The following is a 23,511-nucleotide window of genomic DNA, read 5'->3' on the forward strand; positions in this document are numbered from 1 at the left end:
AAAAATAACACTTTTTGCCCCATTTACTGTAGAAAGAAACAAAGTTCCCCTGCATTGCTAAATTCTCTTTGCCACTTCCGAAATTTTAGTAGCAAAGAAGTTCATGAAATGGATTTATATTGAGAAAAGGAAGTAAAAACAAATTAGTGAATGAATATTCATATGAATCAAGTCCCTGTGACAGGAAATTTTAGACTATGGATTAAGCATACAGAGTGCTAATGAATGGTTCTACTTTTGTTTTTGTTCATTCATCGGACGAAATAAATGATTTTTGTTTGTTATTGTTCATTCATCGAACTAAATAAATGATCATGAGTAAGATTTGAGCCGGATGCTAATATTTTCCCGGAGAACATAATCTTTGGAGTTTCAGGTATAATACAAATGCTTTCAGCTCTTCATCTTATTGGGTGGTACTGTTCAGAGACCCGCTTCGGAGGCAATTTTCGAAGAATGAACAGCACCAAAGCTGATGGAAGAATTTCTACGAACTGTCACACCCACAAGAAGGAAAATTAGAAAAAGAAAAAGAATGGGAAAATAGGGTAAGTATTCCTTGAATAAACTGGAAAATATTCATAAAAACTTCACAATATGCTATAAGCTTTCTAGTTTGTTCATATCTAGATTTACTATGATCCTAACCTGTGCTTCTATGGACCTAACGTGCTTGTTACAGAAGAGAAAAGACACCGAAATCTCAGCTCCAAAATAAAGGTTAGATGTTATATTTCTTCTTCTTGGTTCTTTAAGATGATGTTAATGAATAAATGAGTCTTTAAGCAAATAAACTGGTCTAAGATGATTAGAAATCCTTCTAATTGTTGCATGAATAAATGAGTAGCACACTATAGAAATAAAATGTACCATGTAATAGATAAGATTTAGGATTGGATGATCTAGAACATAAAGACCAGCATTCATGTCGGCCGAGAGTGTGGACTGCAAAATAAAACCAAGAGAAGCCATTTTTGTTACATATATGTAAGTTGAATGTAGTATTTACTTCTAAATCGAATAGGGCTCACCACAATGCATCTTATCAAGAAACAAGTACAGCAGATTCCTGTTACAAAGCCGACCTGTCATAGAAATAGGGCATTGTTATTGCTAACTTTCAATGCACAAGTCATCTTTAAACAAATGATAAGTTCTTTAATATTGGGAATTATCCATATTTATGGAAAATCAAAGATATGTGTATCAAATAATGGAAAGTCAAAGATATGGGTATCAAATATTGGAAAGTCAAAGTGGAAAGTCAAAGATATGGGTATCAAATATTGGAAAGTCAAAGATATGGGTATCGAGATATTGGCATAATAAAATCTGAGATATTTGCAATATATGGTCCCTAAATTGTAAAGTGACTTTGCAAGTTGATCCCTGAACCTCAACTATAAATAGAGATAACCATCTCTCATTCTGTATCTCAAACTTGCCATTCTCTACTTAAGGCATTGTTTTCTCTCTCTCTCTTTGTAAATTCTCACTTGTATTTTGGAGTGAAATATATTTGGTAGTGCCCGAGGACGTAGACAAAATTTGCTGAACCTCGTTAAATTCTTGTGTTCTTTATTGTATTATTCTGCATGAATTGTGTGTGTGATTGTAGTGATTTATTGTGCTATTAAATTACGATTGAGGGATATTCTGGCTAGGAAAGACCTGGTACTTAAGCGATCCTTGTGATCCACCTCTCTTTCCTGGGAATTGAACTTAGTGTGATTTTTTAGTACAATAATTTTACTCTTTTACACGCTTCCGCACAACAATTGGTATCAGAGCTAGATTCGTACTTGGGGAATACGATCGTTCACGGCACTGTTCACGTACTGTAGTTGGGATTGAGGAGAAAAAAATGGAAAAGTCATCGTCAAAGACTACTGTGACCAATGCGAAATTTGAAGTAGAGAAATTTGATGGTACCAATAATTTTGGTATGTGGCAATGTGAGATCCTGGATGTCTTATGTCAGCAAGAGCTGGATATAGCCCTTGAAGAAAAACCTGACAAGATGGATGACAAGGAGTGGGCCAAGATCAATAGACAGGCATGTGGAACAATTCGCCTATGTTTGGCCAAAGAGCAGAAGTACTCTGTCATGAGGGAGACATCAGCGAAGAAGTTGTGGGATACACTAGAAGAAAAGTTTCTAACAAAAAGTCTTGAAAATAGGCTTTATATGAAAAAGAAACTTTATCGATTCACGTATGCACCCGGTATGTCGATGACTGACCATGTGAACTCATTCAATAAAATTTTAGCAGACTTGCTAAATTTGGATGAGAAATTTGAAGATGAAGACAAGGCATTACTGTTGTTGAATTCTCTTCCTGATGAATATGATCATCTTACCACCACATTGCTTCATGGGAAGGATACAATCACATTTGATGCAGTCTGTAGTGTGTTGTATAGATCTGAGACTCGAAAGAAAGATAAAAAAGATCACAGAGATACAACTACAGAAGTCTTAACAGTAAGAAGTCGTTCGCGCAGCAACAAATCTGGTAGAAGGAGTAAGTCCAAAGGGAGACCTGCCAAAGATGAATGTGCTTTTTGTCGTGAGAAAGGGCATTGGAAAAAGAATTGTCCTAAGTTACAAAAGGGTAAAGCTATTTCTGATGCATGTGTAGCGGAGCATGATGAGGAGTCAGACTTTAGCTTGGTTGGCATGGCAATGGCATGTCAAACGGATGAGTGGATTTTGGATTCAGGATGTACTTACCATATGTGTCCTAATAAGGACTGGTTTTTTAGTCTTAAAGAGCTAGAAGGTGGAATTGTTCTTATGGGAAATGATAGTGCTTGTAAGACAATGGGAGTGGGTACAGTCCAATTGAAGAATCACGACGGCTCAATCCAAGTCTTGACAGATGTTCGCTACGTACCTAGCCTGAAGAAAAATCTCATCTCATTAGGTGCCCTAGAATCTAAAGGGCTCACAATCACTTTGAGAGATGGATTACTAAAAGTAGTAGCTGGGCAACTGACGGTGATGAAAGGCACAAGAAGAAATAACTTGTATTTTTTAAATGGAAGTACAGTTATTGGATCAACATCAACAGTTTCTACAAAAGATGTAGATTTAGAGGCTACCAGATTATGGCATATGCGATTGGGACATGCTGGTGAAAAAGCTTTGCAGACATTGGTGAAGCAAGGCTTATTGAAAGGTGCAAATTCTTGCAAAATGGAATTCTGTAAACATTGTGTTCTGGGCAAGCAGAAGAGGGTAAAATTTGGTCCAGCAATTCACAATACGAAAGGAATTCTGGACTACGTTCACAGTGATGTGTGGGGACCTACCAAAGTAGCTTCTTTGGGAGGTATGCACTGTTTTGTTACTTTTGTTGATGATTATTCAAGAAAAGTATGGGTGTATCTAATGAAAAGAAAAAGTGAAGTTTTGGATGCATTTCTGAAATGGAAGAAGATGGTGGAGACTCAGACTGGTCGAAAGGTCAAACGACTTCGATCAGATAATGGTACTGAGTACAAAAACGATCCATTTCTACAAGTATGCCAAGATGAGGGCATTGTGCGACACTTCACTGTTCGGGATACACCACAGCAAAATGGGGTGGCAGAACGAATGAATCGAACTATACTGGAGAAAGTTCGATGTATGTTGTCCAATGCTGGATTGGGCAAAGAATTTTGGGCTGAGGCAGTTACATATGCGTGCCATCTAATTAACCATTTGCCATCAGCTGCAATAAATGGAAAAACTCCTATGGAGATGTGGACTGGTAAATCTGCTACTGATTATGATTCTTTGCATGTATTTGGTTCCACTGCATATTATCATGTAAAAGAATCTAAGTTAGACCCAAGAGCAAAGAAAGCATTATTCTTGGGTATAACTGATGGAGTAAAAGGATATCGTCTCTGGTGTCCTGATACAAGGAAGATTGTTTTCAGTAGAGATGTGACTTTTGATGAATCAACCATGTTGAAGTACAAGGATTCACAAAAGGATGACAAAACCAGTAGTACTTTGCAGCAGGTGGAGCTTGAAAAGGTTAACGATGATCCAGCTAATATTGAAGGGACAAATGATGAAGAGGTTCCTACCCAAGAATCTCTACAGCAACAAGATTCAATTGCATATAGAAGGCCAAGAAGAGAGATTCGTAAGCCTGCTCGCTTTGATGATATAGTGGCCTATGCACTTCCAATTACAGATGATGATGTTCCTTCTACTTACACAGAAGTAATAAGTAACCCTGATGGTGTAAAGTGGAAGCAAGCAATGAATGAAGAAATGCAGTCTCTTCATAAAAATAAGACCTGGGAGTTGGTGACACTACCCAAGGGAAAGAAGGCAATTGGATGCAAATGGGTATATGCAAAGAAGGAAGGATTTCCTGATAAAAATGAAATTCGATACAAGGCTAGATTAGTAGCAAAGGGTTACGCTCAGAAAGAAGGAATAGACTACAATGAAGTGCTTTCTCCAGTTGTGAAGCATTCGTCTATTCGGATTTTGCTAGCCTTGGTTGCGCAATATGATCTTGAACTAGTTCAGCTTGATGTGAAGACCGCGTTTTTACACGGTGATTTAGAAGAGGAAATCTATATGACTCAGCCAGATGGATTCAAGGTTGCTGGAAAAGAAAATTGGGTTTGCAAACTGACAAAGTCGCTTTATGGATTGAAGCAATCTCCGAGGCAGTGGTACAAGCGATTTGATCAGTTCATGAAAGGGCAAAGGTACACAAGAAGTAAATTTGATCATTGCGTGTATTTTTAGAAGCTACAAGAAGGAACTTTCATATACTTGCTCTTATATGTTGATGATATGCTAATAGCATCTAAGAGCAAAGTTGAGATTGAAAGATTGAAGACTCAACTCAATCTCGAGTTTGAGATGAAAGATCTAGGAGAAGCTAAAAAGATTCTCGGCATGGAAATATGGAGAGATAGAGCTCATGATAGAGTTAGCTTGTCTCAGAAGCAGTATTTGAAAAAGGTACTACAGCAGTTTGGCATGAACGAGCAGACAAAACCTGTAAGTACCCCGTTGGCTTCTCATTTCAAGCTTTCTGCACAACTATCTCCTTCGACGAATATGGAACGAGAATATATGTTGCAAGTTCCGTATTCTAATGCAGTAGGTAGCTTGATGTATGCAATGGTGTGTACAAGACCCGACATTTCACAGGCAGTTAGTATAGTGAGCAGGTATATGCATAATCCTGGAAAAGGACATTGGCAAGCTGTGAAATGGATTCTACGGTATATTCATAAGACCATGGATATTGGATTACTGTTCAAGCATGATACTACACTTGGTAAAGGTGTTGTTGGGTACGTTGATTCTGATTATGCCGGTGATTTGGACAAACGAAGATCAACCACTGGTTATGTGTTTACTCTTGCTGGAGGACCAATAAGTTGGAAGTCTACACTGCAGTCTACAGTTGCGTTGTCAACCACAGAAGCTGAATACATGGCTGTAACAGAGGCTGTAAAGGAAGCTATTTGGTTACAAGGTATGGTTAAAACCTTGGGATTGGTCCAGGAGCATATTAATGTGTATTGTGATAGTCAAAGTGCTATTCATTTAGCAAATAATCAAGTCTATCATGCACGTACAAAGCATATCAATGTACGTTTCCACTTTGTGCGGGAAATTATTGATGAGGGGAAAATTCACCTTCAGAAGATTAAGACTGCAGATAATCCCGCAGATATGATGACCAAGGTGGTAACAACAATCAAGTTCGAACATTGTTTGAACTTGATCAATATTCTGCATGTTTAACAGTTGAAGAAGGCACTATCAAGTGTTGTTGACAAAGGCAGAGAGAATTGTGTGAAGATAAGATTACTCGAATCAAATCTTCAAGGTGGAGATTATTGGGAATTATCCATATTTATGGAAAATCAAAGATATGTGTATCAAATAATGGAAAGTCAAAGATATGGGTATCAAATATTGGAAAGTCAAAGATATGGGTATCGAGATATTGGCATAATAAAATCTGAGATATTTGCAATATATGGTCCCTAAATTGTAAAGTGACTTTGCAAGTTGATCCCTGAATATCAACTATAAATAGAGATAAACATCTCTCATTCTGTATCTCAAACTTGCCATTCTCTACTTAAGGCATTGTTTTCTCTCTCTCTCTTTGTAAATTCTCACTTGTATTTTGGAGTGAAATATATTTGGTAGTGCCCGAGGACGTAGGCAAAATTTGCTGAACCTCGTTAAATTCTTGTGTTCTTTATTGTATTATTCTGCATGAATTGTGTGTGTGATTGTAGTGATTTATTGTGCTATTAAATTACGATTGAGGGATATTCTGGCTAGGAAAGACCTGGTACTTAAGCGATCCTTGTGATCCACCTCTCTTTCCTGAGAATGAACTTAGTGTGATTTTTTAGTATAATAATTTTACTCTTTTACACGCTTCCGCACAACATTTAATGATACAAATTAACATACCTCGAACAGCTTTCTTTGACGACCTCTTGATTCGATAGGGAACCGTCTCAACATGAAGAACAACCTACCGACGAATGAAAAGTGAATAGGTAAGGAACAGAAACTAAAACCCGTGAGAGGGTTGATATCGATTCTTACCTCCCTCCATATATCATGAACCCCAATGCAGCACAGAATGATATTACTGCAAAAACAAAAATGAAATGACCTGACATGTCCATTACTTCGGTTCGGTTCTTGTCAGTTTAATGCAAATTAATGGGGTTATTGAGTCCAATAGCTGATAAAATATAAAGAACTTACCTGAAATGAAGAGTCTACTAAGTTCCACTGCAAGATTGCTTTGACTTAATCTTACTGATATCCATAGGCATGCCTGGTAGCATAGGAAACAAAATAGGCAACCTAAGATGGATTTTCTAGTTAATAGCTCTGATAAGTGATTACATTTTACTTTTACCTGAGCAAAGTATATAAATCCGTTGATGCTATAGTATGCAGGCCGAAGTTTATTAATGGGAAGACTTCTTGCCTAAACAATAAAAAGAAAAGAAGAATCCCTGAGCATCCATCCGTAAAGTGATAGTGATTACTTATGTCGAATTACTTTGTAGAAAGGGATATGGTTGTCTACCTGGTGATATATCTCGGCCCAGAAAAGGACAAGCAATGTATATGTTGAGAAAAATAAAAGACCGGGAAGATCCAGAAGCACCATTTCAAGTGCCTGTACAATGGAGCAAATTATAAGCAGGGGTCTAATTCCGAAGAGGTAACACATGCTTAAAAGATGGAGCAAAATCATAATACGGTTCCAACGTACCGCAAACTAATAGGTACGGAGTTATCTATTGTCTCTAATATACTTCAATGATCAACTAGTCTAGTTTCCTATTATTGATAGTGGACTTAAACAATATGAACTCTTAGACATCATATATGTACGTATGCGTGCATGCATGTATCTATGTATGTATGTATGTATGTATGTATGTATGCATGTACGGATATATGCATTTTTTATTTACGTATAATATGACAGGCTATTCGCGTGTTTTCTTATATCAATGTACCAGAAATCAGAAATGAGTCCCGGAATAAAAACCGGAGCACAGGTACATTGACTGTAAACAGTGATGCATACCTTAGATTTAACGAGAAACACGCTCTTGTAGAAACCGAATAGAACAGCCCTCACTGTTAAAATGCAGCAGAAAGTTATTAGCAAAGTGATAAAACAGCTGCTGGCACAACTATGGCAGAAAAAAAACACAACCCTTACATCCATTCACAATAAAGTTCATCAAGTGGAAAACCTTTTGTGTTGTCCACCCATACTCTGGCACTCTCAATTGAATGCGACATAGTTGTACCTATAAATTGAAGCATTAAGCATTAATCCGTATTGCGCACTCATTACATAGGGCAAGAAACATGAAAGTGGAGCGAAAATAGCAGTGTCGGGATTCACATGAATCTCACTAGCATATTATAGATCCGAACACGTCAACAATCCATAAGATTATAATTGCAAACAACATAAAGACTAACACTACAGTCCCTAGGAGTTATTGAATCCCTCTCATTTTTTGAATTAATTCTCTGATGTTACTCAAATTCTTCATTTTCACTAAAGTATCCGACACTTTACGACACTCCAAATATATGAAAAAACCTTTATAAAATTGCGAGTAAGACGAATCAAACACATATCCATACCAAGCATTCATCTCAAATCCATGTAACATAACTTCCCCCTACAAGGCTAAAGAAGAGCACCTAAGCACTTGTTGCCTATAGGAAACGATGGCAAAAAAAGTTAAATTTTCAGGGTAATGCAATGAGCTAACATACAAATAGGTACCTTAATGTGATCCCAGAATCACCAATCAATATAATTATAATTTCAACAATTATATATTTGATTTGATTTGATTGAAGATTACAAAAAATATTACATGCATGCATGATAAAAGAAATACACCCACAATAATGGCTTTTTAAAGTTCCATTTTAAATCACATTATTTTTCCTTCCAATTCCAGTTCTTTATCTGCAAAATAGATATGAAAATGAAGCTAAGTAAAAACAGAATATTACCAGGGAAACAATGGAAACCACAGCATAGGAAGCAGATAATAAATAGAAAATGAATCTCTGCCATTCCTTAGATTCATCAATCTCATCCCACCAATCAAACATTATTCTTCCATCTTTAAACAAGAGTTTGTCAGTTAAAACAAAACCCTTTACTCTCACCATTTGAACTCTGCAAAACAACGACAGATCAATGGACACAAAAAACAACAAAAAGGAAAAAAAAAGGATCAAAAAGAGAGAAAAGAACCCAAGAGAAAAAAGTTTATAGAAAGAGAGAGAAAGATCAACGAGAAAATTGGGGGGGGGGGGACACGTGGAGAGAAATGAAGGAAAAGAAAACACAGAGAAATAATGGAAGATGGGCAACGTGTGGAAAAAAAAAGGACAACGGCCGAAACATAGTTGGTGGCATATTCGTTGATTTCGCAACAGACAATGCTTTGCTTTTGCTTTGGTAATGGCTACAAAAACCTATAAACTGTGATTAAATCGATGCTAAAGCTAAAGCTAACCAGATATCGTTGTTTTTCTGCTTGACTTTACTTTTTATACAATCCCTTTTTACTTCAAACTTAAGATGGCAGCCATGGCCATAACCTTACCCCTTTATAGAGTTTTTTTCTTTTCATATAAAAATGGAGTTTCTTTCATGAAAACCTTTGGGTTTTTCTTTCTTAGCTGCAAACATGAAGAAAGTCTGTGATTAAGTTCATTTAATTTGAATTTGTTGTTGGGGTAGTGATAAGGAATAGTACACTATGATTAGAAAAACAATAAAACAATATAAAAATATTAAAAAAAAACATGAAAAAATGGTGGATCGTGCAGGGATGAGACAGGTTTTATGGTACTAACAAAGAAAGAAGTAAAAGGCGACATGGGAATCTTTTTAAGTTGTGCCTCAGGATTTTATACATCAAATCGATGTTGTTTTAGGAAGGGAATAATATTGGAGAGGGGAATGAAATTATGTGAGATCAAACCCAAGCATTTGTAATAATAATATCCTTTTGTTTTGTTGTACTTGTATTTTGTTTAATTACTTCGTTGGTATGTTGCAGGCTAATTTAATTGGTTAGGACTGATACGTAGGCCACTTCATGAGCAGTGCTTTTTTTGTTTGTTTGTAGGTGATGTTTGTGTGATCCGAGATTTCTGTAGGGGAAAGAGTATATGAATATGGAATGAATGAGTAAATGTCTTTTCATTGTCGGGTCAAGTCTGTTTAGTTCGTGTTTAACCCTAATATTAATATATTTTATATTTATTTAAATTTAGTAATTCCGAATTATAAATTAAAAATGTTTTTTAAATTTATTTGTATTTGTAAATGATTAATTTAAAATAATTTTCAACCCTTCCATATTATTTAAAAAATATATATTTATATTACTTTTAATTTAATGTTTATTAAATTTATATGCATTTTCATTTACTAATATTTTATATAAATATAATTTAACATTTTTTAATATATATATATATAATACAAACTTAGAAAGTGGGTTGGGTTGAGTTAAGCCTAAGCCCAACCTATATTTTAATCGGGCTTATTTTTTAACCTAAACTCATTTTTCAAGTTTAATATTTTTGTTCAAATCATTTCAAATTTCAAGCCAACCTTTAAGCTTGGACAGGTAGCTCAACCCATAAATATGCCTATATGTAACTGGATAAAGAAAATTACTACGTGTTTATTTAATATTCCTTTTATGATCGTCATCAATAATTTTTGCATGAAAGGCAAATTGTAAAAACAAATATTAACTCCGTGATTTAGGTTTAACTAATGATAAGTTGTATTATATGGTTGAGTTATAATGTTATAAGACAACTTATATTAATCTGCAATCTAAACTATTCATAGTCTATGGAATCAAATTGAGCAAACGATTCATGTTAAGACTATTGTGTTATCTATAAGTCTGATTAATGAGATAACTTGTCTTGACTATTAGAGTTGGATTGACTCTCAAAATAGATATATAGATGTGATTGTCTAAACTAGTAATACATTACTATAAGACAATACTTGTATTGTTTATGGTGTAACTTACCTAAATCATGAGTAAGTAAATATCATGTGTGTAACTTACATATTTTGATATTTTGATATTTTGAAAACATTTACTCTCATGGTAATGGGTCAGAAATTGATATGTTGAGTTTAAGGCTCATGCATGGCATAACTTCATTCACAATAATGGAATCATAGCTCGATTAAAAAAGTTAATATAAATTATTTCGAGTATTTTTAAAAATTAGGATCAAACTGTAAACACTTTTGTACCTATTGTATGAAGAATTTGGCTTTGATATGTTAAAAAAAAGCACAATGTCATTAAAATTTATGAGGATTTATTTAACACGTCAAATTTTAAGCAATTCAAATAATAGACATACACGTATTTATAATTTGACCCATATATTTTAAATATATTTCACACCAAATTTGAAATGATCATATTCAACGATAAAGCTAGTGGAGATGTTGATATAAGGATTTGATTATAGGATATCGATACTTTGAGGAATTTGATTAGAACTTTTCGAAGTCCAGGGATCGATTTCAAACTTGGATCATAGTTCGAGGACATATAGTGAAATTAACCCAAAAAACAAACAAAGTCTAAAAATTTTGATGCATGGACAATGTACACTATCAATAAATCAAATGAAGATACATTATCGTAAATTTTTAAAACTAAATTTTCTAATTTTATTTTTAAAGTTGTGTCATCAACTTATTCATGGACGATGCATAAAAATATAAATCATCAATGTTTCACTCCTATAAAGTCTACTATCATCTTTTGTTTCCGTAGAGGTATGTGGCTCTCACTTTTACCTTCTTTAATCACATCTGCCGAGAATAATAAGAAAAATGAGAAGATAAAAGGTACCCGTTTTCCAAAATGCGTTTTTTATAGTACACTGTTTATCAGTGGATAGGCAATTAGGTGAAGCTGATGTCACCTTTCCTTCAGGAAGAGAAGTTTCAGCATTTTGGTCAGCATGGTTGCTGGATGAAGTTGTCTGATCCAAAACTGGGGTGGACTTGTCCTCCTTGAGGCTTTTGTTTTCTGAATTTTCGACATTCTAGCATCCTGATGACCGGCATCATTGACAACACTGCCAAACTCTTTAACTCACATCAGATATAAGAGCCACAAAGTGGCAAGGAGATATAAGCTTGAAAAAAGGTTTACATACCTCTCAGAACCAGTTTGTTCCTTCTATTGTCATCCGGTGGATCTTCCAAAATAAAGCAGTTCCTTGCAGCCAGTTGAATGTTGGGAGAACTACCTTTCAGTGAAGTCTGCGCTGAAAACACAGTCGGATGAGAAGCAGAAAGGCTTGTGGAATTTTCGTTACTATTTGGCCTAAGCAGAAGATGCCATATAAATTCATTTTTTAAAGGTAGAATTCCCTCTTGCTCTCTTAGGAACATAAAACTGAATATAACATGCATACGTAGATACAGAATACATATGTCAATTCCACCCAAACAGATATAATTGGTGCACTTATTCTCTTTCATAGTGCACTCAATATTTTGAGGTTAAGACTTATTAGTCAAGTCACAATTCACTAACCAGTACTTACCTGCCTTGCATCCAAGTCGCCAACTTCAATATCTGGCAGATCTTTCGACTCAATTTGTACACTCGGATTTGCATGAAATTTCTTCATAATCCTATTACGTCTCCAAGTACACATCAGGGCATTTCTCATTAAAGATTAATAATAAAATTTGACCTTTGAATTATGGAAAAAAAAAAAACCTACAGCTATACGATGGTTGAATGAACAAACTCCAGTTGGAACAGGTGAAAGTATAAACTACATTTTATGTTATTTCATAATTTCAAACAGTAATAAGTCTCGGTTCTATATTATTAAGCAAATCCCCTAATAGAGAAGTAGCCATATTAGCATTTGATTATGCATGTAATGTATCATTTTCTTATTAACTACTAATATATAATTCATTCATTATAATAATATTTTCGATGACATTGCTTTTATGTCTCTAAACCAAAGAGACTAATGAGAGCAAAATGTTTCATCCTATGGTTTGAACTAGTCCGTATAATATTAGGGGAGGCAGCAACATTTAGTTCGTCTTGTTCCACTTAGATTCAAAAATATTCTCACTCTTGAGCTTCATAAAATATTGAAGCGTGAGTAGACTGTTAAACCCGGCTTGATAACTTGATCCGGTAATATGAGCCACGTTTAATGTTTGAGCTATTTTATCTAAACCGCCTAACAGCCCCAAGAACTTGAAGGTGCGCTTGAGGCTGAAAATGTTGTAGTTGAAGAAATAAGCTAATTGATCCATGAATGAGTGAAGATGCAAAGGAAATCAACTTTGAGTAAGAATCTTTAGCATAAATCTAATGAAAAGTAATCCAAGTAATACTTTTTAGATCATAGCAATTGAAAACTAAGCCGTAATCCCAAAGCTTCTTTGCAAAATCTTTAGAATCAATCCCCTTCTCTTTATTCTTCTCAAAATCTATCACTTGACGTTTGAGCAGCTCAACCGTATCGCTAGCATAGTAGTCTTGATTAATATCGAAATCTCGGAAATTAAATTCCCAAATGTAAGAAAAGGGAGAATCAAAGTCCAACAAATTACCCTGAGCATCCGAAAGACTCAAGCTGAGTTGAATAATTTGAAGCGCGTCAACATTTGACTTCATATAGTGACAATTGGTAACCAGACTGCCTTCACGGATCACTTGTTTATTGGGTTTAATAATATTGTCCCCAAAAATTCAGTATATATAGATACAAAAGAATACCTCAAAATTGCTGCCTTAATCAATGAAAGTTCACTGTTCAAATCTTCAGCAAAAACCCATCTCACAACGATTGACTTATTGCCAAAAATCGACATCGTTGGTCACAATAATCTCTTCTTTCTCTGTTTTGTAGTGTTTCGTTATTGTCTCTACTGAGTGCAGACTTTAAAAACTTTTTTGTGCTGACTTTAAAAATTGTTCTAAAGCTTGTTTATTGAATATGTATAATTTCACTCAATTGAGTTAAGATTGTATATAAGCTGAGAGTTAATTCGACTTCAATTAGTATTTATATAAGTTTTTCTTTTTAATAATTCATTTAATCCCACCTCAATTAGGATTTATGTTGATTTATCTTTTCATTATTTCATTTAATCCCACCTCAAGATTTAGTATCTCAATAATTAATGCCATTTACAGTTTTTGTTGCAACTCAGATGTTGGTAGCCGGAGGCAAGGGCTCCCAGGTTTCTAATGATTAATTCATTAGTGGCCATAGTTGCAAGGAATGTCAAATGTGATGTCTTTTCTCCTTTTCCTTTTTTTTTTTTCTTCCTTTCAAACATTCTTTTGTGATGAGCTTCAAAGAGATACTTGCAATTGAGGGTTAGAAATTACACCTCTCATCATATTTATAACCCTGAGTTACTCTATAATTTAAATATTTTCCGTAAAATATTACATGTCGGTGTAACATTTTAAGATAAAAAATAATATTGTAATTAACTTGAATTTAATATAAATTTAACTGTGTTGATGATTAGACTTAAAATGTAAGACTAAAATTTTTAAAATAAAAATAAAGGGGACTAAATTCTAAATATATAAAGAATAAAAATATTCACAATTTAAGAGAAAATATTTTCAAATATGGATGTCATAAATGATAGTTAGTTATTCCCGATCGAATTCTGTTGGGGGCGGAAGAAGAGTTCATCGATATGTTAGTGAAGGGAGGAAAAGGGACTGGCAAAGGATCTCCCACTAGGCCGGAGAATGCATCCGTTAGCACTTGCTCACATGTTGCTTTGATAAACAAATATTTTAGGCTCTTATTCACTCGTATTTGCACTGTTATGAGTAATTTTTAATTAGTTTTGAATCTCTTAAATTGTTGTAAAATGAATCTTTGCTAATTTTTAATGTTTTAGAGTCATTTTTAGTACCTGGATGGATTACAGTAACTTGTTATAACTTGATTTAGTTTTATTTATTTCTCTTTCCTTATGCTTATTCTCGTATATTTTATGTTGCTTGCAATTCTACACTAAGCTAAATTGTTTATATATATATATATATATATATATGGTTGAGAGGTTCATAGATCAATAGTTTAATAATTGAAATACGATTAAAATCTGATTTAGAAAATATGATTACGGTTAGTTTTCTTAATTTATGCAAATATTGTTAATTTTAAATGACAGATAGGTTAATAAAAGTTGAGGAAAAAGTGAGTTTTCAAATCAAAGGTTAACCAAGATTGGACAATCACGATAGTTGAATTCAAAGTTGATAATTGTAGATTACCACTTGGGGATGATTAAGAAGGTGCGCGGTAGATATATTTGTGATTTTTAAGCACTTAGCTTAAATCTGGAGATGCATTCTAAATTAAGATTAATTCAACATAGATCCTTAATTAACTACTACATTAATAGAGTGTGTTTTATTGTTCTATTTATTTTTTATATTTACTTGTTTTATTGTTTTTTACATTGTATTAATAAATTAGTTAGTGAGTTAGAGTTAATTAGTTCAAGTCAACTGCTCACTTTTCTATAGATTTATTTCTCAAAATACTTCTTAATGAATTTACTTCGTTGTAATTATTACTTCACGATAATATTGTGCACTTACCGTTATTATGTAAGTATGAATTACACATCATTAATAATTTAATTGTATAATTTAAACATGTTGGATACATAATTTGACCATTAAATTCAACCTGGAATCTAAGGCCAAAAACAATCTTCTTCTTCTTCTTCTTCTTCTTCTTTTTCTAAATTAGAAAAGTGACACAAAATGCTATATTATCCTAAGTTATCTTCTTCTCCTTTCCAAATATTCATAACCAACATATTTCAACATGCATATATTATATAATCATTTTAATATATTTTCATATTCTACTTTTATTAGAATCTTGAATATTATAATATACTCATGAGAAGTAGATAAGAAAATTCTTGTTTATAGTAAAAAAAATTAACTCTATGTTTGGTTCGCTGTAATGGAATAGATATGTAATTAATCAGTAATTCAATTGTTTTAGTTAAATGAAATGATGTTGTAATAGCATATAGAAAAAAATTAAAATGACATTTTTGATCAATATCATATCTAATCTTTTTAACATAATGTGTATAACTACTCATAACCCTTCCCTAACTCATAAATAGGAGGATAATGCGCTTTATCGCATTCGAACACACGTCCTTTTACATTGCCAATAATGCTCATACCAATCGAACAAGGATTCAATCAACAACAAATTTAACATTATACAATAAATGAAATAATAAAAGAAAGTTTATTTCTCTATATTAGAATCTCATTTTGTGTAAGTTGGATAAGATTTCAATTTAGATATTTTGTAATATTGATTTTGATTGTTATTATTTAAATATATTAATTATTATAATTGTACTTATCATCTCTTATAAAAAATACTTTTTTGGAAATAGTTATTAAAATAAGTAACCAGAATTCAAGTATTTAATAGATAATATTATTAGGGTTAGTCAAGATTAGCCCAAAAATGGATATTTGATACCCTCAAAGCAATGGTCCTTACTTTGAATATCGCCTGTTATCATTGTTGGATATTTAATGTGTATAATTATAATTGTTGACAAAAACATATACCCAATACATTAAATATTTAAAAATTTTAGAAACAACCATAAATTTCGAAAAATTAATTTTCATGAATGAAAAAAAAAAAACCAGTTCTTTCATGTACATTTCACAAAATTCAGTGCAAGAAGCTTACATGCGACCATTATTCAGTCTGGTTCTATATGAACCAAGTTGATTTTACTAGAAATCTAGCAGACCACGACAAATCTTATCTACAAACAGGATCCAAGATATTTATTCCACTGAAGGAAAACAAAAAAGAAACTGAATCTGGTTCTGCACTAAAAATTTTCTTGCAGGGATCGAATAATCTTGTCTGAAATGATGAGACTTATAATTTTAGCTTACTCGTCAATTCTTTTTACTGTTTCCATTCCACCCTTAAATAAAGCCTTGAAATTCTTCATTTTTATTAGACACATACGCATCGATCCATTCTAGCAGTATATCCATTCCACCCACAATGGCGAGAAGAGAACGATGCAATGGATGTAAGCTGTATCTGATGGTTCCACCAGAAGCACAATCCATTCGTTGTGCTGTGTGCCATACCATTACCAATACCAACAACGCAGCCATTGCTCGTTGGGGTCATGTCCATGACTCGTTGATAGGACCAAGGCGGACCAGGTTTACTTGTTTTTTATCAGTCTTTTTACATGTTATGTTGTTGCTGTTCGGTATGTGTTTTTTTTTTTTTGACAGTTTTTTTTTTTTGTTATGAAAAGCCCTCATGGATCGGGGACGCATGCATTTCCCTACGTATATGGTCCTCATCAGCGACCTCCGCAACCACGGCCTCCATTATCGCCTGTTTCGGTGCATGGGAGGAAAAGAGCATTGCTTTGCGGATTGAATTACTATGGCAAACCTTATGGACTTAAAGGAAGCATCAATGATGTCAAGTGTATGAGGTATCTTCTTGTTGAGAAACTGGGGTTTCCAATTGACTCCATTCTCATGCTTACAGGTGCTGTATATATATATTTTTTTCACCTTGTAATCACTTTAAACTCGAAGTTTAGTTCGGTTGATTTAGATGACATACATCAAGTTCGAATTTTAGTCTCTGTCGCAACCTTTTATTTATGTTATCTTTGCTTCAATTGATCTGCAGAAGATGAGAAAGACCCTTACAAGATCCCAACAAAACAGAACATCAGGAAAGGCCTGAAATGGCTGGTCTATGGCTGCCAGCCAGGGGACTCGTTAGTGTTTCACTTCTCTGGCCATGGTGATCGGCAAATTGATTATGACAACGACGAGGTCGATGGATTTGACGAAGCCTTATGTCCTCTAGATCACGACACCGAAGGGAAAATCATCGATGATGAAATCAATGCTACCATTGTTAGGCCACTGCCTCGAGGAGCCATGTTGCATGCCATCATCGATGCCTGCCACAGTGGAACCATTCTCGATCTGCCTTTCGTGTGCAGGATGAATAAGTCAGTCCATTTGTCTTTTTTTTTTTTTTACATTGATATCATTATTCATTTCAATGAATCTTTAATTGCCTCCCATCATTTTTTGTTTTGAATTATGCAGGGAAGGGTTCTATATATGGGAAGATCAAAGAAAACCTTCCTTTTACAAGGGTACAAGTGGAGGATTAGCCTACTGTTTTAGTGCTTGTGATGATAATCAAGTTTCTGCAGATACCACTGTGAGTATAATGGTTTTGAGGTTATGCCTTGATGCATCAACATAAACCAATAACATTAGATTATTTGAATTGGTTTCTTTGTAGGCTTTCACCAAAACCAGTACCAGGACCGGTGCCATGACGTTTAGCTTCATCCAAGCTGTGGAAAACGAACCTGGATTGACGTACGGCCGCTTGCTTAATGCGATGCGCAATGCGATTCGTGATGCTAAAGCCGGTTTACGCCTATCTGGTCCTATTGCAACTCTGGTTAACAAAGTTTTCTTTGGATCAACATCACAGAAGCCACAGCTATCTTCATCATATACATTTGACATTTACTCAAAGCGGTTTGTGCTCTAGTAGCTTCCCTTCTTCCAAAATTGCCTACAACAACAATTTGGCTTTACGGTCATCGTCTGTATATCCGTGTTCATGTTATAATTGTATTTAAGATAAATATACGTATGTATTTTCTCAGACTATAAACTTATTTTGTACAAATAGTGTTGTGTATATTTATGAACTTTTCTTAGACGCTGTTGCTATATGCTTCCCTTGTATAATGAAACCTGTTGCAATAGAGGACTACATGAACTTGCTGAGCCTTTTCCAAATTTTTCTTTATGAATATATTCGGATAATGACTAAAATAATAGACTTATACTAGGAACAATTGTTTAAAGGTTCATATCCGTATAGGCAACCAACTTAATATATTGTATTACAGAAGAAATTCTTTCTGGCGAACATATCTTCAATGGAGTAACAAGAGTTTCCGAGAATTGGTACACCAGCGACAATACAAGGCATGAAGGTTGGGCCAGTCGGAGGATGAGCAATATGCGAAGTGGTGGAGCCACAGGCTGAGTACTTGCTCTTGCTCCTCGTGGTCTAGTAGTTCTATGGTCTCTTCCAAGACCTTCTCTAGCTCAGCTTTTTCGTTTATGCTGAGCACTGGCATGTCGGTGCCATTGCTAGCCCTGCAAAGCAATGGCAACCATGACGTTAGCATCTTCATCTTTGTTTGCCTGCGGCTCTCTTCATAGAATTCTTCAGTCTCATCCAGTGCCATCTCCATATCCCTTGCTTGTTTGAACAAGAATGCTGCATTTTTTTAATAATTAAGCAATAAGTAAGAACATCAATCTTCTATTTTAAACAATTAGTATATATATGGATAAATCCAAGAGAATCGTTTAATACTGAAACATTTTTAAGTTGAACATAAATGACAGGCAATTAGAGACTTTCTTTTGAGTCCTTATCCTTTTGAAGAAAGATTAGAATGGAAACACTACAAATGGGCGGATCAAAGATCTTTACTGTCATTATTTAACTAATGAGTAGGATTGGCATCAGTTGCAGATGTTTTGAAACATAGTGAAAAGGAGAAACTTTCTATTAAACACGATTGCTCACGAGACTACATATTCAACAATTTTTCTTATAAAAATGGAAAAGGTTTGGTTATAAAGGCAAATACTAACCACAAAGTCCTAATGAACAGTCTGTCAAACCTCATTTGCAACATCATTGCACTATAAGCAATAACAGAACTCATGAGACTATAAGCAAGCCACATTAATTGCTGGTTTAAGACCTTGAATGTTATATTTCCTTGATAATAATTTGTATTGATCTTAGTATAGAGGCTTAAAAGTTAAGGATAGGCAGTGTCATCTCCACCTTGGGACGGACTCGCAAATGTGAAATTCCATACCTAACAAGTAAAATCACCACAATCATAAACTACTCTAATTTCTATGTTAAGAATGAAAGATACTGTGATACAGTACTGCAAACTCCTAGGAATGAGAATGTCAATCAAAAAAAGGGGAACGTGTAGGGAAAAGACGAGAACATAAGTTCCAACAGATGAGAAAAAGTGGAGCATTGCAACTCAAAGAAATTGTGGGAAGAGCTAATTAGGACAAACGAAAGATTGGTGAAACGAAAACAACATTAACAGGGTTCTAACTTGGCACAAAAAAGAAACCAAACGCCAGAAAGAATTAAGTCCCTCCTTGAATAATACCTCTTCAACCCTAAGCACTTTTCAGCCAACAAAAGAAGTTAAAAAAAAAAACTAAGAATTGATTAATTAGGCTAAAGGACTAGAGTTTTTAGAAGTATTTCACCACCATTTTTGGCAACCATTTTTTAAAATCTATCTATATAAACAGATAAAACTTCAGCAACGAAAATCCTCAAAGCTGCAGTTCATACAGAATCAGGCAATCACTTGGAGTTGAAGTTAAAAGCCGAATTTCATGAATTAAAGGCTAAACATTTTTGTTAATTGACATTCTTATTCAAATCTACATCAAAATGGGAGTTATTAAATAGATTATAAATTAATGGTTTCTCATATCAAGGATTGTATGAAATCGACCCAAATTTAACTCCCTATAATAAAATGGCAAACCCCCTTTGAAACTTCAGCACAAATCAATAACGAAAGATACCCAATTCAACAGTAGTATCTAAGAAGGGGGGAAAACCCTAATTCACCAATTTGAGAAAAAGTTAACGATTTAACAAAGGAAGAAGAAAGGGGAAACATACTCGAAACCTTAACCAGGGAACCTTGAAGGCGTGGCTCAGCCAAAAGAGAAAGCGAAGCCAGATTTGAAGCCGATGCCCACCTCTCAACAGCCTCTTCCCCAAACCCACAATCAACCAACTTCTGCGCCAACCAAAGAAGCTCAGCAGCCAGCTTCTCAGCCGAATTCCCAGACCGGATCACATCCTCCCTCACACCTCCACTTCCTTCCCTAGCCCAAACCCCATCCCCAACAGACCGAACCACCCGTAAAGCCCTTTTCACCCAATACTGAACCGGAGCAGGTCCAGACCATCATGACCGATCCTATCTTGCCCCAACTCAACCATAGCAGCCTCAAGATAAGAAAGAGTCCTCGAAAAAGCCGAAGACAAAACCGCCCGGTTCACTTCACGTAAACCCTCAGCATCTTCCCTACGGTTCTCTTCTATAAGTCCTTCAGCTAAAGACCGAACGATCGCGTACTTCCTCGAACTAACAGGAATGTCATTAACAATCGATAGTACCTGCGAAAGGGCCCGAGCTATCCCGGAATCGCTGACCCCAGAACCAATCAAATAGCGACCGTTGCTTTTGGGAGGATTAAACGTATAAACATGCGACTGGGATTTAGGGGGTAAATCGGAAAGGAAAAGAAAAGAAAGTAAACGAAGAAAGAATAGAAAGGAAGTGATGAGAACATAACGAATGATTTCAAAGGGCTTGAATTTCTCAGCTAAGTTGAAGAACAATTTGTCAGCATAAATAAAAACAGAAGAAGCCATCGACCGGAGGAGTAATGGGGATATGGTAGATGGCAAGTTCTCCATCATGTCCATCTCCATCTCCATGGTTGCTTAATTTTATCTTTTTCCTTTGAATTTCTTTTTGGGGTTGAGTTTTTGTATAAATGGAAAGAATTTCCAGAGGAAGAAGGAACAAACAAATAGAGAGGGATCTGAAGTTTTGGGTTTTTGTTTTTTGTTCGAAAAATGCGTTAATTAGTATGGGATCTTTTGGTGCCGTGGGAACCGAAAACAGATGGTTTTCTTCAGTTTTGGTCGCTGCTTGTCATGGGTTAACGGCTTTTATCACGAACCCAATTTTGTTTCAAGTTACCAACACCGTTATTTTTCTAAAGGTTAAAATATTCCATAGATCCCTCTGTTCTTCATAAATTTAGAATTTAACCCTATACTTTTATTTTTAACAATTTAATCTTTCTACTTTTCAAATTTCAATACTTAGATCCAACTTTTAAATTCTTTTGTCAAATTTGTTGGTGTGACATTTTGAAATTTAAAAAGTAATACTCAATTTATAGTAATATAACTAAAAAAATGATGTTATAATGTACCTAAATTTAATAAAATAACTTTTATAATGTTAATAATTGAACTCTGTAAAGTAAGACTACATTTTTATAAAAAAAAAGAATTAAATTCTAAATTTATGAAAAATAGAAAGTTGGTGTATTTTTTAACTTTTTCTAAAATATATATTTAGAAAAATTAAAATAAGCGGAGAAAATATTTTTAAAAAAATAATATTTACACTGGAAGTCATTTATTACAAATTAAAGTTTTAACCATTTAATTTTAACATTTATGTAATTTAATTTAATTAAAAATATTTAACTCATGATATATTAACTTCGGTTAAACATTAAAGTAGAGGTAATTATGGACCGTGTCAAATTGGGTTTAGTCGGATTTAAGCATGATATTAATATACTTTATACTTGTTTAAGTTCGGTCCGGCTCAAAATATGAGTCTAAAATTTTGTCTAAGTCCATCTATATTTGCGAAAGATTAACCCAAACCATTTCAAGCCCGCTCATATTGTTTTTAAAAATTGCTTATATCATTTTAATTTAATATTTAATAACTTTATAGTCATCATAACATTATTTTAACATTTGCATTATAGCAGTGTTATATGTTTAGTATAGATTTATTTTTTTAATATGTTATAAATTACATAATATAAATGTTCAAACCTTAGTCCGATCCATATTTTAAACAGGTCTAATTTTTTTGTACAAGTCCATATTTCGAGTCTAATATTTTTGCCCAAATCTTCTCAAATTTCGAACAAATCTTCATGCCTGAGCGAATAACCAAACTCATAAACAGATGTATTACAAATTCATGGATAACATTAGAATAATGGTAATTAGAAAATAAAACATCCTCATTATTATGTGTCCAATTAGTTAAATGGTGCGCAATTAGCTAATAATGGTATAAGCCGCCTGAAGGTGTACACCAAGCAAAGACAAGTCCGTGCCTCTCTAACAAAGCATGTTAATCACAACCATAGCAAATTTGAGGGTCGTGATGAAAGCCCTGAGTAACTTTTTCTTTTTTTAATCGCCTTATGTTATGGTCGTCCCCCGACTTACGGCCTTTACGCTATTACTATTGTGATGTGAGCGGTTCAAATTGGTTTGATCTTTCCCAATTATCCTGGCCGGAACTTGTACGCAGCACTTATACGGAGGTGCATGCATAAAGGTTTGAAACTATTTTCTTATCTTAATCTTAAGGACAGAACCCTACCCTATTCTCGAACCCTCTGCCGAGCTTAACCCTGCCCGCATTTCCTTTTGAAGGGGCCAAAGAAATGTCTCCATCTGAGCCAGGATCAAACTCTTCTTTTGAGTATGATTGGGCCCTGCAGTGGTAGAACCTGGTGAACTGGGCGTACTACTTTTCAACCTTCTGTGGACCTTTCTCCTCTTACGATTTTTTCTACTTTCTTTAGAAAAGTGATTGATATCAAATAGTCACTTAACTAATCCACTTGTGGAGTGCTAGTGGTATAGTAGTAGTGTGGTAGTTGAGACTCCGCCCCTATCACTTAAACTTAAAGGCAGGCCTGCCCAAGGAAGAAAGAACAACTATATTCGTGCAACAACGCTTACAGCAGCTCGTAGCTATTGTATGCATGGGAGTGACGAGGTATTGATTGCACTTTTTTTAGGAGCTGATAGTTTCTCTCGCGGTAGTGCGCTTACGGCGTGCTCGCACCGGTCGACTACAAGGCCCATGCCTTGCTGCAGCAATGGCAATAAGGAGA

The 23,511-nt window shown here is 34.6% G+C and overlaps 2 protein-coding genes and 1 pseudogene across 4 annotated transcripts; 1 reads left to right on the forward strand and 2 right to left on the reverse strand.

Annotated features, from left to right (window-relative positions):
* Positions 1–133: 133 nt before the first annotated feature.
* LOC107908959 (tobamovirus multiplication protein 1) lies at positions 134–9,597 on the reverse strand. Of its 3 annotated transcripts, XM_041089113.1 has the most exons (13): positions 9,419–9,561; positions 9,166–9,241; positions 8,564–8,732; positions 7,746–7,836; positions 7,608–7,660; positions 7,098–7,190; positions 6,924–6,995; positions 6,767–6,839; positions 6,602–6,647; positions 6,464–6,527; positions 1,032–1,085; positions 871–945; positions 134–494 (listed from the first exon to the last, which is right to left on the reverse strand). In XM_041089113.1, the coding sequence occupies exons 3-13, from the start codon at positions 8,723–8,725 to the stop codon at positions 402–404; spliced, it is 876 nt and encodes a 291-aa protein (XP_040945047.1). In that variant the 5' UTR covers positions 8,726–8,732; positions 9,166–9,241; positions 9,419–9,561; the 3' UTR covers positions 134–401. The 3 variants fall into 3 exon arrangements, with proteins under 3 accessions (XP_040945047.1, XP_040945045.1, XP_040945046.1); XM_041089111.1 differs by lacking the exon at positions 9,166–9,241 and having other exon boundaries at positions 9,419–9,597; XM_041089112.1 differs by having other exon boundaries at positions 9,166–9,561.
* A 6,988-nt stretch (positions 9,598–16,585) lies between these two features.
* Positions 16,586–18,489, forward strand: LOC107908958 (metacaspase-3). Its single transcript, XM_016836277.2, has 5 exons — positions 16,586–16,869; positions 16,968–17,209; positions 17,357–17,687; positions 17,788–17,905; positions 17,990–18,489. Exons 1-5 carry the CDS (start codon positions 16,703–16,705, stop codon positions 18,245–18,247), a joined length of 1,116 nt encoding a protein of 371 aa, XP_016691766.1. The 5' UTR covers positions 16,586–16,702; the 3' UTR covers positions 18,248–18,489.
* Positions 18,487–21,492, reverse strand: LOC107908957 (uncharacterized; annotated as a pseudogene).
* Between the last annotated feature and the right edge of the window lie 2,019 nt (positions 21,493–23,511).

The sequence above is a fragment of the Gossypium hirsutum genome, chromosome D02 (assembly GCF_007990345.1).
Source record: "Gossypium hirsutum isolate 1008001.06 chromosome D02, Gossypium_hirsutum_v2.1, whole genome shotgun sequence".
Classification (NCBI taxonomy): domain Eukaryota; kingdom Viridiplantae; phylum Streptophyta; class Magnoliopsida; order Malvales; family Malvaceae; genus Gossypium; species Gossypium hirsutum.

What these genes read in the sequence shown, in the direction of transcription:
- LOC107908958 (XM_016836277.2), top strand. Translation starts at nt 16,703, where the DNA reads ATGGCGAGAAGAGAACGATGCAATGGATGTAAGCTGTATCTGATGGTT. An exon ending in ATAGGACCAAGGCGGACCAG is followed by an intron (nt 16,870 to 16,967) that starts GTTTACTTGTTT and finishes TGTTATGAAAAG; the next exon opens with CCCTCATGGATCGGGGACGC. An exon ending in AAGTTTCTGCAGATACCACT is followed by an intron (nt 17,906 to 17,989) that starts GTGAGTATAATG and finishes GTTTCTTTGTAG; the next exon opens with GCTTTCACCAAAACCAGTAC.
- LOC107908959 (XM_041089111.1), bottom strand. Translation starts at nt 9,480, where the DNA reads ATGTATAAAATCCTGAGGCACAACTTAAAAAGATTCCCATGTCGCCTT. An exon ending in TGGTTTCCATTGTTTCCCTG is followed by an intron (nt 7,837 to 8,563) that starts GTAATATTCTGT and finishes TTCAATTTATAG; the next exon opens with GTACAACTATGTCGCATTCA. An exon ending in GAACTTTATTGTGAATGGAT is followed by an intron (nt 7,661 to 7,745) that starts GTAAGGGTTGTG and finishes GCATTTTAACAG; the next exon opens with TGAGGGCTGTTCTATTCGGT.